This window comes from Plectrocnemia conspersa, unplaced genomic scaffold (genome assembly GCF_051122295.1).
Source record: "Plectrocnemia conspersa isolate PC_06_02 unplaced genomic scaffold, ASM5112229v1 ptg000005l, whole genome shotgun sequence".
Classification (NCBI taxonomy): Eukaryota; Metazoa; Arthropoda; class Insecta; order Trichoptera; family Polycentropodidae; genus Plectrocnemia; species Plectrocnemia conspersa.
The window spans coordinates 24,071,676-24,087,328 of record NW_028277169.1 but is presented as its reverse complement, the minus strand read 5'-3'; the positions used below and the strand labels follow the sequence as shown (position 1 = coordinate 24,087,328).

General features: G+C 29.6%; 1 protein-coding gene across 1 annotated transcript in view; it reads right to left on the bottom strand.

Annotated features, from left to right (window-relative positions):
- Window positions 1-15,653, bottom strand: part of LOC148235232 (zwei Ig domain protein zig-8-like) — a 198,575-nt gene that overhangs the window by 74,642 nt on the left and 108,280 nt on the right. Inside the window, exon 3 of the mRNA XM_088186729.1 lies at window positions 8,079-8,232. Coding sequence (XP_088042855.1) covers window positions 8,079-8,187 — 109 coding nt within the window. The 5' untranslated portion in view covers window positions 8,188-8,232. The remainder of the gene's footprint in view (window positions 1-8,078; window positions 8,233-15,653) is intronic.

Below are 15,653 nucleotides of genomic sequence, written 5' to 3'. Positions count from 1 at the left end.
AAAAAAAATTAAAATTTTTTTTTTTTTTTTAATAAACGTTTTGATAGCGGTGAATCTATTGCTTCAATCGGACATATGATACAAACACGTCTACGATATGTTCAATTTTTCAAAATAAAAATATAATTAAAGAATACGTTCAAAATTGTGGAAAATAAAGATATATTTCCACAATCTTCAATGATATGTTTCCAAAAAAACATGTATGAAATTGAAAATCTTTGTCATCATAGATCGATGACCAACATTAAAAAGATGTCCTTCTGAGTATTTTATTATTCAAGCAAAAGCTCTTAGTTTGCACAAAGATTGGAAGAATAGATTTAAAAAATATGTTTGCACGGTTTATCAAGCAAGTAACGGTTGGTTTTACAATTTTAAAATGAGGTATTCTTTTCATAATATTAAATTTACTGGAGAATCGGCTGCAAAAGAATTTGTTTCCTAATTATTGAAAATTATCGAAGATGTAGAATATTCCTTTAGCTAAATATTTAATGTAGATGAGACAGGTTTATTTTGGAAAACTCTTTAACAATGAAAAATATGAATGAAGCCTTCACGCACCTTGACAATTTTTTAAATATTATGGAAGATAGTGATCTCAATGGAGAACGCATATCTCAAGTGCGTTGGGCGATCAATAAAAACATAGCATGTTATAAAATACTATATGAAGAAAAGAAAAATAATAGTGGAAAACAGTTAACTATTGATAACTTTTTAACACCCGCAAACATCCGCAAACCCCACTTAAACGTGTTTCTAAAACGCCTCTTAAACATCCTATATTTATTTGATAAATAAATATTTTAAAATCCATACAATTTTAATTTATTTTACTTCCCTCGACTTTCGTACATTCAACATTCGCATACATTTTCAGGAACCAATTATGTGCGAAAGTCGAGGGCCGCCTGTAGTTATATTTACTTTTTGGTAAACTGCTTATGCCACCTTTTAAAGTTGTTAGCAATATTTTTCAACTGTTATGCAAATATTTTTAAGAAGTTATCACTATAATATTCCTTCAATTTCCCTTTAAACACAAATACTTTATTTAGAAACAATTACATCTGAGAGTTATTCTCAAGAAATCAAAAAAAAATGACAAAAAATCCCCATACTAGTAAATCAAAAAGGTACAATCTCTCGAACGACAATACGCAATCATACAACTGACCCCTCAAACTTTTTATGTGTTAGGTTATGAAATATTGTATTATAAATATTGAATAAATACGTAAAGTATTTAACAACTAAGCTACTACTGAAAATGCATTTCAAGATGATATATATTCCAAATGTTAAGAGATACTATTAAGCCAACAATATAAACATATACAAAAAATGGTATGTGCGTTAATTAATTATCAATCAACATGTTTGTACATAAAATATTTGTTTATTCCAGGGCAAATTAGAATCACCCATGAAATGTTTTCATGTTAATTTTGGCGATGTCACAAGATTGTGTTGGTAATTACTGCATTTATTATTTATTAGCGTGTTTTTAATTTTCTATCTAGAGCGTTCGGTTAAAATTACTTCATTTATAATTACCGTTAACCTTTTGTGTTGCGAACATCGTCAAAGCTTAGCCACAACAAGGGCTTACTGCGTCATAATAACCTTTAAAATTTACCCTAGTCGAATTTTAACAAAGAGCACTCTTGACTTGTGATGCGTAAAGATTTAACCTTTGCGGCCCAAAGATCCGTCCACAGGTACCAGTCGATTCGCATCGAATATATATTATATATAATTTGACAAGACAGTCGAAGCGCAAATATATATTGGTATAATTTATATATAGTATATTGGCGTTTTCGCATTATGACCAGCTGAGCGGAATCGTGTCTTTTGCCAATTAGAGTTATTTCCTTCCCTGTTATTTAATTCGGTTAGGTTCGCTAATTAATGAGGGCATTGTTTTGCCCAAGCAAGTCGATAAAGAAAGTTGTGTGTGTAAAAAAAATAGAGTTAAACCCTCAAGTGAATTTATTTTAGAAAAAAAATATAAAAATATTTTCTGGGGTCGTTTTCTTATTCATCTGACTAAACCGCAAACTCATAAGAAAGTAATAACTTGGAAAATGGATATTGATTTTTTAAAATACACACAAACAAGATGGTTCAAATATTCAACAAGTTTGTTAAACGCTTATGCTACTGTAAATTAAATATTTTCATAATTTATTAGGTATATTCACGTGCATATTTATATAATTTGACAGCTCAATAGACTAGTGATATATGGTGACTAATACTTTTTCATTACAAATTTCACCATTATAACTTGACAGGTTTTTTCAATGCGTCTATAATAAACATTTAAAAATAATTAAAATAACAGTAATGGTGCACATCTATAATAGTTTTCAGATCCTCATAACTATTGTCTAAGACATCCTTGTGTTAGATCAATAATTTAAATAAATAAAAAACAGTTTTTTACTATTTTCTCATTAAATATTGATTTTTTATCTACAAAAAAATTCAATCGTTCAGTGCTTAAAAATCTTACTTAGTAGCATTTTTTATAAAGGTACTTTCGTAATGTCTATATTTCTAAAAAAAAAACAGAAATGCTGGAAGGCGTGATTCGAAACTCAAGGCACTGTGGAATCTCAATACGTTAAGATAAATGAATACAAGCAAAATTGTCAAGATATTTTATCTGAGGGAATATGAATATTTACATTTTGCATATCCAAGCACGATTATTTTAGGAGCATTTCTATATGATTCGCCGAATTCACAGTAATATGTAATTAAATATTTATAAATAATACAGATTTGCATTACGCATTATTTTTTTAACTATTTATTAAAAGCAGTCTACTTAATTTAGTACTTTAAAAATATAAGCTCTATAGTATATAAATAAACAATTTTTAATTAAAAATCGATTTTTATTTTATACTTTTGTGTCGGTTTTTAACTATTGGGGCACCCATAAGTATTGACGCATTTTCAGAAAGCATAGTTTTAGGTTAGTTGCATTCAGTTATTTGACTAAGAAAGTAGTATCCGAATATTTGGTGTGTTGTGAAAGGTCTTTATCTTCATTTTGCGGAGATAAAAAAATTTTTACGTGTCCCTTTTAATAATGATAGAGACGTGTCCATCTGAAGAATATTTGCGAAGTTGCATGCTTTTTCAGTTTTATGCAAAAAAAAACGCATTGGAGGCAACAAGAAACATTTGCGAGGTTTATTAAGGCGCATTAACTATCCAGGAATGGAAAAAATGGTTTAATAAATTTAAATCTGGAAATTTTGATTTAAAAAATGAGCTGAAAAGTGAACAACCCCGTGAAGGGGTTGAAGCAGCCCTAAGAGAAGACATGGAGAAAAATCCTAGTCTCACCATCAAGGAATTATCGAGTCAAGTCTGTACTTCATTGTCGACAACTCAAAGGTGCTTGAAAATATGGAGAAGATTTGAAAAAAAGGAATCTGAGTCCTACATGCGTTGACCGACCGTAACAGGCACTCGAGGCGCGATATCTGCGAACTATTGCTTAAAAAAAAATAGTCGAGCTCGTTTTTGCATAATTTTATCACGGGAGACGAGAAATGGGTACTCTATTCAAACGCTACAAAAAGAAACAATGGTTAACTCAAGGAGAAAAAGCAGCCCCGATCCCAAAAATTGGATTACACCCAAAAAAAGTGGTATTTTGTGTATGGTGGGATGCAAAAGTAATAATTTATTATGAATTATTAAAACAAGGCAATATTTTACTATCACAAGAGTACTGTGACCAATTAAAACGCTTAAGCGCTAAGTTGCGTAAAAAAATACCAGCTTTAGTGAATATAAACGAAAAGCTAATCCTCCTGCATTACAACGCTCAGCTGGTTTGACCAAAAAAAAATGGCCGAATTGAATTTGAGGGCTTTATTGCTTCCGGCCTATTCTCCAGATATGGCACCAACTAACTACTATCTTTTTCGCTCATTGGAACATTTCTTAAAAGAAAAAAAATTCAAAACACAAGATGAGATAAAATCGACCCTTTCGTCCTTTTTCGACTCTAAACCTACAGAATTGTATAAGAAAGGAATTTTTGATTTACAAAATAGATGGAGCAAAGTCATCGCAAATCATGGAAATAAATTTGTATAAATATATTAAATAAATAATTAAAAAAATTAATTTGAGTTTCATTAAAAAAATACGACATTACTTATGGGTACCCCTATATTTTGCATTTTAAATGTATGTATCTGCTTGTATAATTAAATTGAATTATATTTATAAGTATTTTTTTTGTAGGGCTGTTAAGCCTTGAAAATATTTTACAAATTATCATTTCAAAGGACCATATTAAAAATAATATCTGTGACAATTTAAGTTATTTTTATAAATTCAAAAGTACAAATATGTTTATAAAAAATGAGCCAAAAGTAACTTTTGAGTTCAAAAATTAAATTACTTTAACAGGGGTGAATATTATTTAATTTTAATTATAAATAAATAAAATCGGGAAATATATTACCACCAAGTTGTTAAAAAAACAGGTAAAATTTATTGAGTTTGACCTTAAATATCAGCGCTCAAAAGTACAATGCATTATTTTAATCATATAAGTTCTTCATTAAACCAACGATATTATTATTTTTATCGTTTTCTGGTATTTTATAAAAATCAGAAGACCAACCACAAATATTCTAAAATAACAAATCATAAGCAGATTACTCTATAATCACTAACAGACTCAAGGTGCACTAGATCTAACCAACATTCCGGACGATACAGTTCCTGTCCGGTCACATAGCCTTCCGGGCCTATTCACCCGTTTAGTTTAATAGATTCCCTAGAATGCCCCTGCGGCTACGATTGGCAAGATTCCGAGTAATATCTGTCCTGTGGGAATGCCCCATGCTTGGAGTAGAGCGAGCTACCTTTTCTGCAGCACTTAATTTGGAGAAAGAGAGAACTCCGTGCTACTGATACGTAATGTTGTCCAAACTAGACTTTTGTGCATTCGAACGCTTTTACAAGTCTACGTCTGCCTATGAAACATAACAAAAAACTTATTTTGGCTAGCGATTTCATTTTAACATTATTTCACTCCCCTAGAACGATTTTAGGCAAACGACTGCCGCTTCTAACCTCCTTAACTTGCTTATCATTCTTTAACAAAAATAATGATGCTAAAAAACTATCAATAAATCTCTCTTGTGCCATGATGTTTGTCTCATTATTAATAAATTAACGTTTTTGGTCACGGTCATAAACAATGAGACAATCGCCCTTTTAAATGTGCCTATATGTGTGGTCGCCACAAATAGATGAAAATATAAAACATTGCAGACTTCCGTGTCAATAGAGTAGGGTATTCAAACACATGCTTATTCACGGCACGTACATTGAACTTGGTGAGCGAAACCTTCATTTTTTGCCTAATAAAAATTTAAAGAAAATCCAAACCAACGTATGAAAATTTAAATTTATAGTATAGTACTACTGCGATGTGACAGTGTGCATTGCGGTTTTGTGACACATTGAGATTACGTTTCTACAACCATTTAATTAAACTGTTAGTCAGCTATGCGCGTACGTGAAATATGAGTTAATTAATTTTAAAATTAGCTGTATTCTATCTAAATATCAACTTACATATATATCACGCAAGTTTAAATATGTAGTTTAATAAAAAATGTATACATTTTAAAAAATAAATTGCACTTCTGCGTTTGTTACATATATTTAGATCATAGAATGTAGCAATTTAGATTTTGGAGTCGAATTTTTTAATACTATTTTTTTCTAAAATTAATTTTTAAATTTTCATAAATTTGTTAGTCAAATATGGTCAGTAGGGTGAGCCTACTTTTGATAGAAACCATTGCACTTGAATAAGGTAATGTTGTGTATCTAATGTGGTTAGAAGGTTACGTGTACTACGAGCTGTTACCACTAAATCATACTATCGATTTTACTAAGTACTGCTTACAATAACCTAAACTTTAGCGAATGACACTATATGTATACTCAGGGCTTTTTTTAAAACAAAAATGGTGCTGAAACTCACTTATTGTCAAGCGTTTTACTAAAAATAAATATTTTTAAATATCGTTTATATTAAATTTAAAGCAGCTTTTTTATGCCATGAAGCGCATAAAATATTAAACAAAATTTATATGAGAGATTTATTTATTTCAAAATTTATTGATATGAGAGTATTAATCGAAGTGTATTCAACCCGAATTTTGATCAATAGGAGGGCACAAAAAACAATTATCATTTCTCAGAAGTCAAAAATTCACGTCAAAAGCAATAAAACTGCTTCGACGGTTTTTTTTAACCACAGGTTATTTTGACGGGTCATCTATTATTATAATTATTTATAGAAATGTTAATACAATTATTTTAATTTTTGTTTATCAAAACAGTATTTAAAGAGATCAATGAAATAATTAGCAAAAAAATAATAACAAATCTATTATATATATTTACATATACCACATAAAGTTGTTTGATCTTTGTGCATAAATATTGTTGTATAGTGAAATCAGTGTATAATACAAAGCTTCAATGCATTCCTTTTAAATAAATATTCTCAGAGAAAATATTAAATTGGCCCTTAAAATCAAACGATGCTTTTAAACGTATTCTGTGGATGCAACAAGAAAAGTTTATTTAAAATATTTTACCACAAATGTAAATAGTTGATAAACTTTATTTATTCTGTTGCTTGAATGATTTTCGAGATATCAGCATTTAAAGAAGCATTGGTAATTTTGGACGACTAAATATACCGATACGTGTGGGTTTCAGTATTCAATAATCTTGAGAATTTACTATATATTGATGGACTTACGTGTAAATTTCCCAATTATTTGGTCGCTAGGAAAATAATTGCGGATTACGACCTTCAAACTCAAATAAAAATTTATTGGGTAATAAAAAACTTAATTAATACATAAGCACTATTCGAATCGACATATGTTTAATAAGTATTTAAAAGTTTATTTATGTATTATGAAGTTATCTGAAATGCACTCTCAGTTGTTGAAAACTTAAGACTACGAATGCTATATCTTATAGGCCAGCTTAATTCATTATCGTTCAATAGAATTGGACCTTTTTTATTAAAAAGTGAAGGGACCAGAGATCGCATTTCTTTGTGCACTTTGTCGATTTCATGACAATGGTTTATTTATAAAATAATATAAGCTTTAAAGCATGCTCTAGGATCTTATTGTTGTCCAGCTTTAATGCAGACTGCTTTTTTGCCATAAATAAGTGGTGTCAAACACGCGGCCCGCAAAGCATTAGAATGCATCCCGCAATGACTTAAATTGCAACACGCTTTTCAAAGACTAAAATTTTATAAAAAAACTGTGAGAGTTTCAACCAGCTGCACAATTTTTAATATTTAAGAGATCATTCTAACAATCAAAAGACGTATTAAATTACTCGAAAGTCAGACAATAGACAGTTCTTCACAAAATTGTATTAAAAGAGATAAATATTATTTCATTACCAGTTGCGGTAATAATTGAAAATATTTCACGGACCATTTAATAGAACATGCCTCAAAACGTTAATTTAAGTGCTTCTATAAAACATATCTGTGTCATACAATACGTTCTACTCTGCGCATAATACTATTGTTTTTCTACCCTTTGGTTACCAATCGCCGGAGGAACCGTCTAGACATTTATCTTTTAAAACATTTCATGGGTGTCTAAATAAGCAATGTATTTTACAAGCAAACATCCCCATCTATAATCTACTAGATCTGTCTTAGTCAAAGAAATCTAAAAGATAATAAATTTGGATTAAAAAAAAAACAGTATAAAAGCAATCAAAGAGTCATAGCAGCAGAAACACTGCATTTACACGTAATTCAAGACACATTATTAGATCGTCCAGCATTAATATAAAAAAATCTCCACGAAATCACAGCTGACAATAATACAACTCGATACGCCAGCAAGACTCTTTGACTTTCAAGACCTTAGAAAAGTAAATCAAATTTTTGATTTATTATATTGCTAAGCTTTAAATGTGTAATTATTTTGATATATTTTATATTACTTATAGCTTGAACCACTTACTTATCAAGGAGCAAAGTGGTATTTGTATGGTCAGGATGAAAACGCCGACGGCTAGATTCCTAGCAATCGACCCGCAGCCACACTTCTGCATTTTTTTTATTCTTTTCATCTCAGACCATCTTTGTAGTTTGTGCCGCTACCGCTTGCCTCCGACCTGAAAGAAGAAAGCGTAAAAAATAAACACATAATAACGCACATAAATCGTTCGCGAAACGTTTGTTCACCAGTGCACAAATACATTTTGCGAGTTTGGCGGTTTTAGTCGTATATATAAGTATAACATTTTTTTATTCAGAAAAATTACAGTTTTAAAGGCCTGAAATAGCTCCGTGTTCCAGTTAGAAATGGAGTGAATTTAATGAAAGAGCCCCCGAGAGAGACGAGGGTCACGGAGTCTGCAAACCGAACGATGTCTAATACCCAGATAAGCGCAAATAAAACAAAGATTCTCTCGCTGCCTCCTTATAGGTGTCGTGACCTCCGGCTGAAGATCAATTACGCTAATTGTAGTGTGTTTTATGTAAAAACAACACAAAAGAAATATTCTCTAGAAACGCAAAAAGTAATTATCAAACTAGACGGCACACGTAATCGGCTTATTATCATGATGGGAGAAAGTTTATTTTGGAACATAAAGTTATAGATAAGATACACATTGTATCTGAATTTAAAATAAAATAAAATTCAAGGATCTGCCGTATTCTTGTGAAATATTGAATAATAAACAACATTAGAGATTTGGTAAGATAAAGTATGGCTCTCATATTCAATTTCGATATATTTGCATCTCACATTTCTTATAAATATTCTATGATACACAACTTACAAATCCATTAAGTTTACATGCTTTTATATTCAGTTTAGGATCATTGTATAAAAAAAAGCAATATATTTAAAGTACCGTTAGATTTTTATATGTATGGATCTTTTAAAATTATTTGGTAAAAAATATTATCATTTTTCACTTTAATAAATATATATTCATTATATTGACTTTAACCTAACTCGTACTATATGTATATTATTTGGCGTTGCAATTATAAAATACACCTGAATTAAAAGCAAGAAACTATGTTCTTAAATAATATCATCGTTAATACAACTCGATCTTTCTAGAAAGGTAACATTGCATGCTAATATATGAACAAACGTAATATTAGTTATTCATATATCAAGCCACGGATAAATTATGTAAAAATACGTAACGTTATTTAATTCCAAGTAGTTGATTGGGATTTATATCTGATTTCGGTTAATCGGAAACGACACACTTGGGATCAATTCAACATTTAACTCTTCCCCCGAAGCGGTCATTGATGGTCCAAACTTTGCAACTTTCAACTCTGAAAACTCTGAAAGGTATAGATAGAGTCAAGTGCTGCGTATCGTCCATAATAAAATCGAGAATTTCATTAAAGCGCTAAAAATAAAAACAAGCTGATTTGCATTCAGGCCAGCTCTCTTCTTATCTGGCTCACTATTTCCCCATACGGCGAATTCCTGACACGCTTCCTTATCTTCCGTTCTTCATCTCCACTCTCATTCGCGTCTCATATATTTTCGTAGCCAATCTCAGGTTTGCTGCTCATTTCGCAGCCGTTCCATTGTGAAGATTGATTCCATATAATATTTTCCTTTTGTATCTGCCGTTTGCGATATATATGGGTTAAAAACGACGTCGCAATTCAAATGACACTATTCAAATGACATATATATTTCATCAAACTTTTAAGTATGGCGTTAAAATAAAATCAAATTTATATAGTTTTAAAAATGTTGTTATCATGGACATTTTTTTACTAATTTTTCAGTTTATTTTAGCTGAACCCTTAGTTTTTCTATATATGGTCCATATTTTGAGATAATAATTACTAGGTAGTTTCATCTGTAAAAAATATATTTTATAATTAAGTGAATAAGGTTAATTATATATATATATATCATTGTATCTTAATCAATTATAGTACAAATGTATTTAAATTAAAAAATGATTTTTAAATACTTACTTTTTATTTAAATACATTTTTAAATAAAAAGAATATATTCAATTAATTTATTTTGCTTAATTAGTTATGTAATTCGTTTAAATGACAACGTATTCATAATTATTTTTTTACTAAAAATATTTAATGTTAATTAATTTGTTTGTATTTAACCACTAAGCCTTAATATTACATATAATATTTAAAAACGCCTATTACAAAAAGTCCATATGCTAACAAAACACTATAATAAACTATTTATTTTATTTTATTTATTATTAAATCTTCCGTTGTAACTTGACAGGCGTAAGCCCAATGCGTTACAACAGGGTAAAACTGTTCTATCTGAGTAAGTTAATCAGATATATTAAAAAAATTAAATCTTTAAAACCCGCACTTATTTTATCTATTAACTTTAGACGTGATTAAAATACACTAAAACTTTTTTTTTCGCAGCTGATCGTTTTTTTGTATATTTATATTTTTTTAAATACTTGACTATAAATATGAACAAATAGCTAGACAAATATTTTTATAAGAAATAGTTTAAAAAATAAAAATAATAACTTTACTTGTCAAACATAAAAAAATTCTGAATGGCAGATAAAATAATTTAGCGAACAAACAGTATTCATAAGGAAATTGTCAACAGATCTGGGGCCCAGCCATTCCCCTGTTCGCAAACAAAACATGCTTCTACTTTTCGTCAAATAAAAATTAAAATTTTATATGTTCACGTATAAGATAGCAATAAATAAATATAAAAATTTATGAGTTATACTAACAAAAAAGTATGAAGCGCAAGATTGAGCGCAAAACGCGAATTTATGAAACAGCGACCGGCAATAATTAGTTCATATTTAGTATTTTTTTTACATTTTGTCAATAAATATAGCCATAAAAATATTTATACACTCGAAAAAATTCAAATTAAAGAGCTTTGTTGTTTTTAAATTAGAAAACGCTGTTAAAATATTTCGTGTAACCAAAATAACCCATTAATCGCAAATATCAGTGCTTAGGATGAAAACTATATCTAGTTTAGATGTAAGCACATAATGTTAAACATATTAATAGTTTTATTTATTTTTTTCTTATCAAAATTATAAATGGTTTTTATTTTTTTTTAATTTATATTTTTATTATATTGATATCACAATTGACATTACATTAAAATATGATACAACAAAATATGATAAGCTTCGAAGTTGTTACTACAATATATTTAAAATAAACATTTTAAATATAAAACACATACCTTTTATAAATCTAATGTGTTATTGTGTTTGCTTCATAATACTGAGTAGCATATGTAACTCAACTAGAACCCATAAAATTGATTTCGTTAATCCAAAAGTTATATAACTTGCCAAAATGTCGAGCGAGATTTCAGCTTTAAGACGAAGCGAGACACATTTTGTAAATATTTTATTAATTGTCCAAAATTTGTATTTATTCGTTTTGGGCGAAGACAAAACTTTTGACGGCTTCCACGAATTATTTGTTCTAACTTAATTTCGGGTTTTGCCACAATAACTTGACGGAGAGCGCTGCGTTGAATGAAAACCACATATATTAAACGCCGAGGATGCTGATGCGAAGGCTGAATTTATGTTTCATATCAAAAAGGGATGCTGGAGAAGTTTTCCAGGACGGAAAAGTCCGGAATACGCACACATATACGTACTTAAAGTTTAACTTTAACGAAATTTGAACTCAAAGTTGAACTAACTTATATACATATATACCTAATTATATGCATGTGTGACCTTAATTATGACCAGATAAGATCATATTTAACAGTGGTTTAAGTTTAGCCGCTAATTTTCAAGTTAGCTCTAGATTATAAATAATCCACGCAAAAAATAAATGTTAACATGCATGATTAGAATGACTATATATGTATTGTATATAACAATAATATAAAACATCGCGTAATTGAATTTACAAATAACACTGAGAAAGAAAAAGACCGTTGCTAATGTGGATGGGTAATAAAATTCAATAAGTTAGAAAAAGGGCTAATGCACTAGAGAGAAAAATAACATGTTATATAGTAAGTCGTCCCAGTGGAGATGATGTGTTAAATGACATCTCTGATGTAGGAATGTAATTATCTAAATGTATGAGTTTTTGAATTTATAATTACTGTTAAGTTGGATTCATAAATTAAAAACTCATATAGCGAACGAACACACGTCTACAAAAAACTTTCTCACTGAATCTAAAAGCAATTTAGTTTTTCATTGTTTCAACTAGAACTTTGTTAAATTATTAACTTCCGACTAAAGAGATGAACTTTTCTAATTTAAGCGAATGTGTACACATGTACAGGGAATTGTATTTTTTTAAACGTTTTATACAGTGGTACTAAATATATAATATAAGAAAAGTCTTTTCAAATAAAATTAAATTATAAATCATAAAAGTGATTTTGCAGCTAAATAGACTACATATGTATATAGAAAAATGTAGATGTTGCTATTAAGTGGTGGAGTTAAAATGGCAAATCAGAAAAAAAATTCTGGCGTGTATAGTTGTATTATTGTCGGCTGTGATTTCGGTGGAACAACCGTAAATTATCGTAATTTGTTCTCGTGATGCTATATGGACGATTTGCAGCTGTAGTACGTATCAATGCAGTTTCCTGGTTCATATCTGTCTATTCTACTGTGACTGTACGTCCAAGTATAATGCTTGTTCGAGACAGCTCTCGCAAATTAATGATGAAAATGTTTGTGATTCAATTGTATTGCTTTATTACCACACTCCTAAAATGTGTTTACGCCTGAATATAAACTGTTTAGATGGCCGCTTCGGCGTTCGGTTACCAAAGAGTCGAAGAACAATAGTAATGTGCGCAGAATAGATGTATTGTCTAGCGAGTGCCATTTTAATCAAAAAATTGTGTTCTTTGGTAACGCTTTTCGGCTATTAACATCTCTAACGGGATGAATGTGCTTTTAAGTATAAAATTATTTGGTCACGAGATCTCTCTTCTATTTTAGTCAATATACTATGTGTGGCGGACCTTTTAAACGGGTTAATCTCTTTTTTAGTTTGTTTAAGCCGTCATAAGAGTGATTTCTAAACAAATAAGGCAGGTGATTTAAACCCATACAAAGATTTTTTTACAAAAATATATTAAAAAAATATATTTTTTAGTTTTAAATTTATATACGTATTGTACAGTTTATTTAAAATAATTACAGGTTATCGTTCAATTTTATGCTTTGCCTAAATAGTAAGAAAAATATATTTTTACTATCGATTTATGACGAGAAAGTTTGACAAATGGGAAAAAGGATAATTAGGACAAATTAGACCGTATGGGCAAACTCCGCCTCTTTAATGTACGCCTTAATGAGGCGTAAGTATTTCTCTGATGAAGCCATTTATCAACGAATCTATTGTGGTTACTATACGATCCTTTTACGCGAATGTATAGAAATAATCATTTGTCGATCAAAATAGTGTTATTTTTTCGCCGCGTTATACGATGAGTTCAATACATTATTTAATGTGATAAATTTTATATGTTAAATTGTGCTATGATAAACAAAGTCTGTTTTAATTAAAATCTCTTGAGGATGACATAATTTGTGGAGACACAATTCAGCAGTATGTATATTTAAACCAAAAAATTATGTTAATTAATTTATCAAAAAAATATATTAAAATAAATTAAAATCACTTAATGAATATTTTTATATCTAAATTGTTATAGTTTTTGCATAAATATTATTACAATATTTATTTTTTATTTAAATAATGATATTATAAATCACTTTTGACAGTTGGAAGTTCTCCAATTTGAATTAAATATAAAAGCTATGAAATAATATTTCAGAATAAAATTTGACGTAATTTATTTGGACGTAATGAAGATAGATTTATTGCTCACAAAATTGCGCATATTTATATAAAATATTTATCTATTATCATAACGAATAAGCAAATATTTTCTTTTCATGAACAATTTAAACGAACGAGCTTTATTCGGAGTGGTTCAATAAAGACGTAAAAAATCATGGATTTTTAATCATGTATGCTTCGTTTAGCTATGATAAAAATAAAATATTAAAGGCTATCCTTAATTATGTTTTTCATCACGTTGCATAAAGTTATATTTATTCCGGCATGATCCCGCTTAAGCTTCCGGAGGTAATAAATTAAATATTTTTCCATGCAAATCGAGCACGATCTTATAGGATCCGCTGGATGAGTGGGCCAAATTACCTTTGAGCAAAGAAACCGTAAATTATCTTTGGATACATAGTCGCAGAGAGAGATTGGTATATAGGTGAGTGGGTGCCAAGACCTGGTTTGTTTGGTGACCAGCTCGGATTACTATGCTAATGTAGCTGACATGGTCCGGACGAGGGTTGAGAAAAGCTACCAAGTTTAATCCTCTACATAGTTTTTTGCTTCCCACGGCATACCCTTAAAATAGCCCTTTGCCACACTTTTAATAATACTTTATAGAAGTTTCATCCGCTTATTGCTATCCGGGACACGCCTCGTAAAACCGCCGATCCTTATATAAAAATACTTGTTTTTTGTACTATGCCTTCTTATATACTCAACCGAGCAGATTTCATCAAACTTTTATAATAAAAAATGCGTATGTATGTGTGTTTTGTTTTTAATTAATTTTTTGGGCGCGCTTTTTTACGGTCTCCGCACACTTTGCTTCGAGAGTCGAAAATGGCGTAAAGACCTTTTAATATCACAAGACTCAAAATACAGCTTTAATCAAACCCAAATCAAGACGAAACGCTTAAATAAATAACTAGGTTGAACCCTTTAGACCTAAAGTTCTCTCGCCACTTGCTTACATGTAACCTAGGTTCAAGATAATAATATAGAACGGTTTCAAGGTTAAAGTATTCACAATTTATTTTATAATGCAATTTAATTACATTTTACAAGCCACCAAAGAGTCTAACTACATGTTAATTTTTTAAGGAATCATAATTATGGTTAAATTAACAAAAATATTTTAATTATAGATAAATACATGATACCAGATTTTAACTTATTTTAAGTTTAGAGATTTGCTATTTAATAGAAAAACAAAAAACCTTAACTTATTTGAGTGGAAGATAAAATAAGAACATATGATTAGTTCAATGATACTAAGCTGTTGAAACCAGGGCATTTTTTAAACAAAAAAGGTGCCGGAACTCACTTCTTGTCAAGCGTTTTACTAAAAAATGTGTAATCAAATATCATTTATATTAAATTTAAAGCAGCTTTTCCTACTTCAATATGAGAGATTTATTTATTTAAAAATGTATTGATATAACAGTATTAATCAAAGTGTATTCAAACCAAATATTGGTCAGTAGGAGGGCACAAAAACAATTATCACTTCTCAGAAGTCATAAATTCACGTCAAAGGCAATAAGATCGTATCGTCGTCGTCTCAGTGGGAACGCTCGGCAACGAGCTCTATACGCTCGGCTAAAAATTTGTAAACAAGTGTTTTAAACTTGTATTAAAAGTTTATGTTTTATGTTATGCTTTATCTAAAGCAAATTACAAATAAGTGAAAAATTAAAAAAAATTATAAACATATATTTAGCCTTCT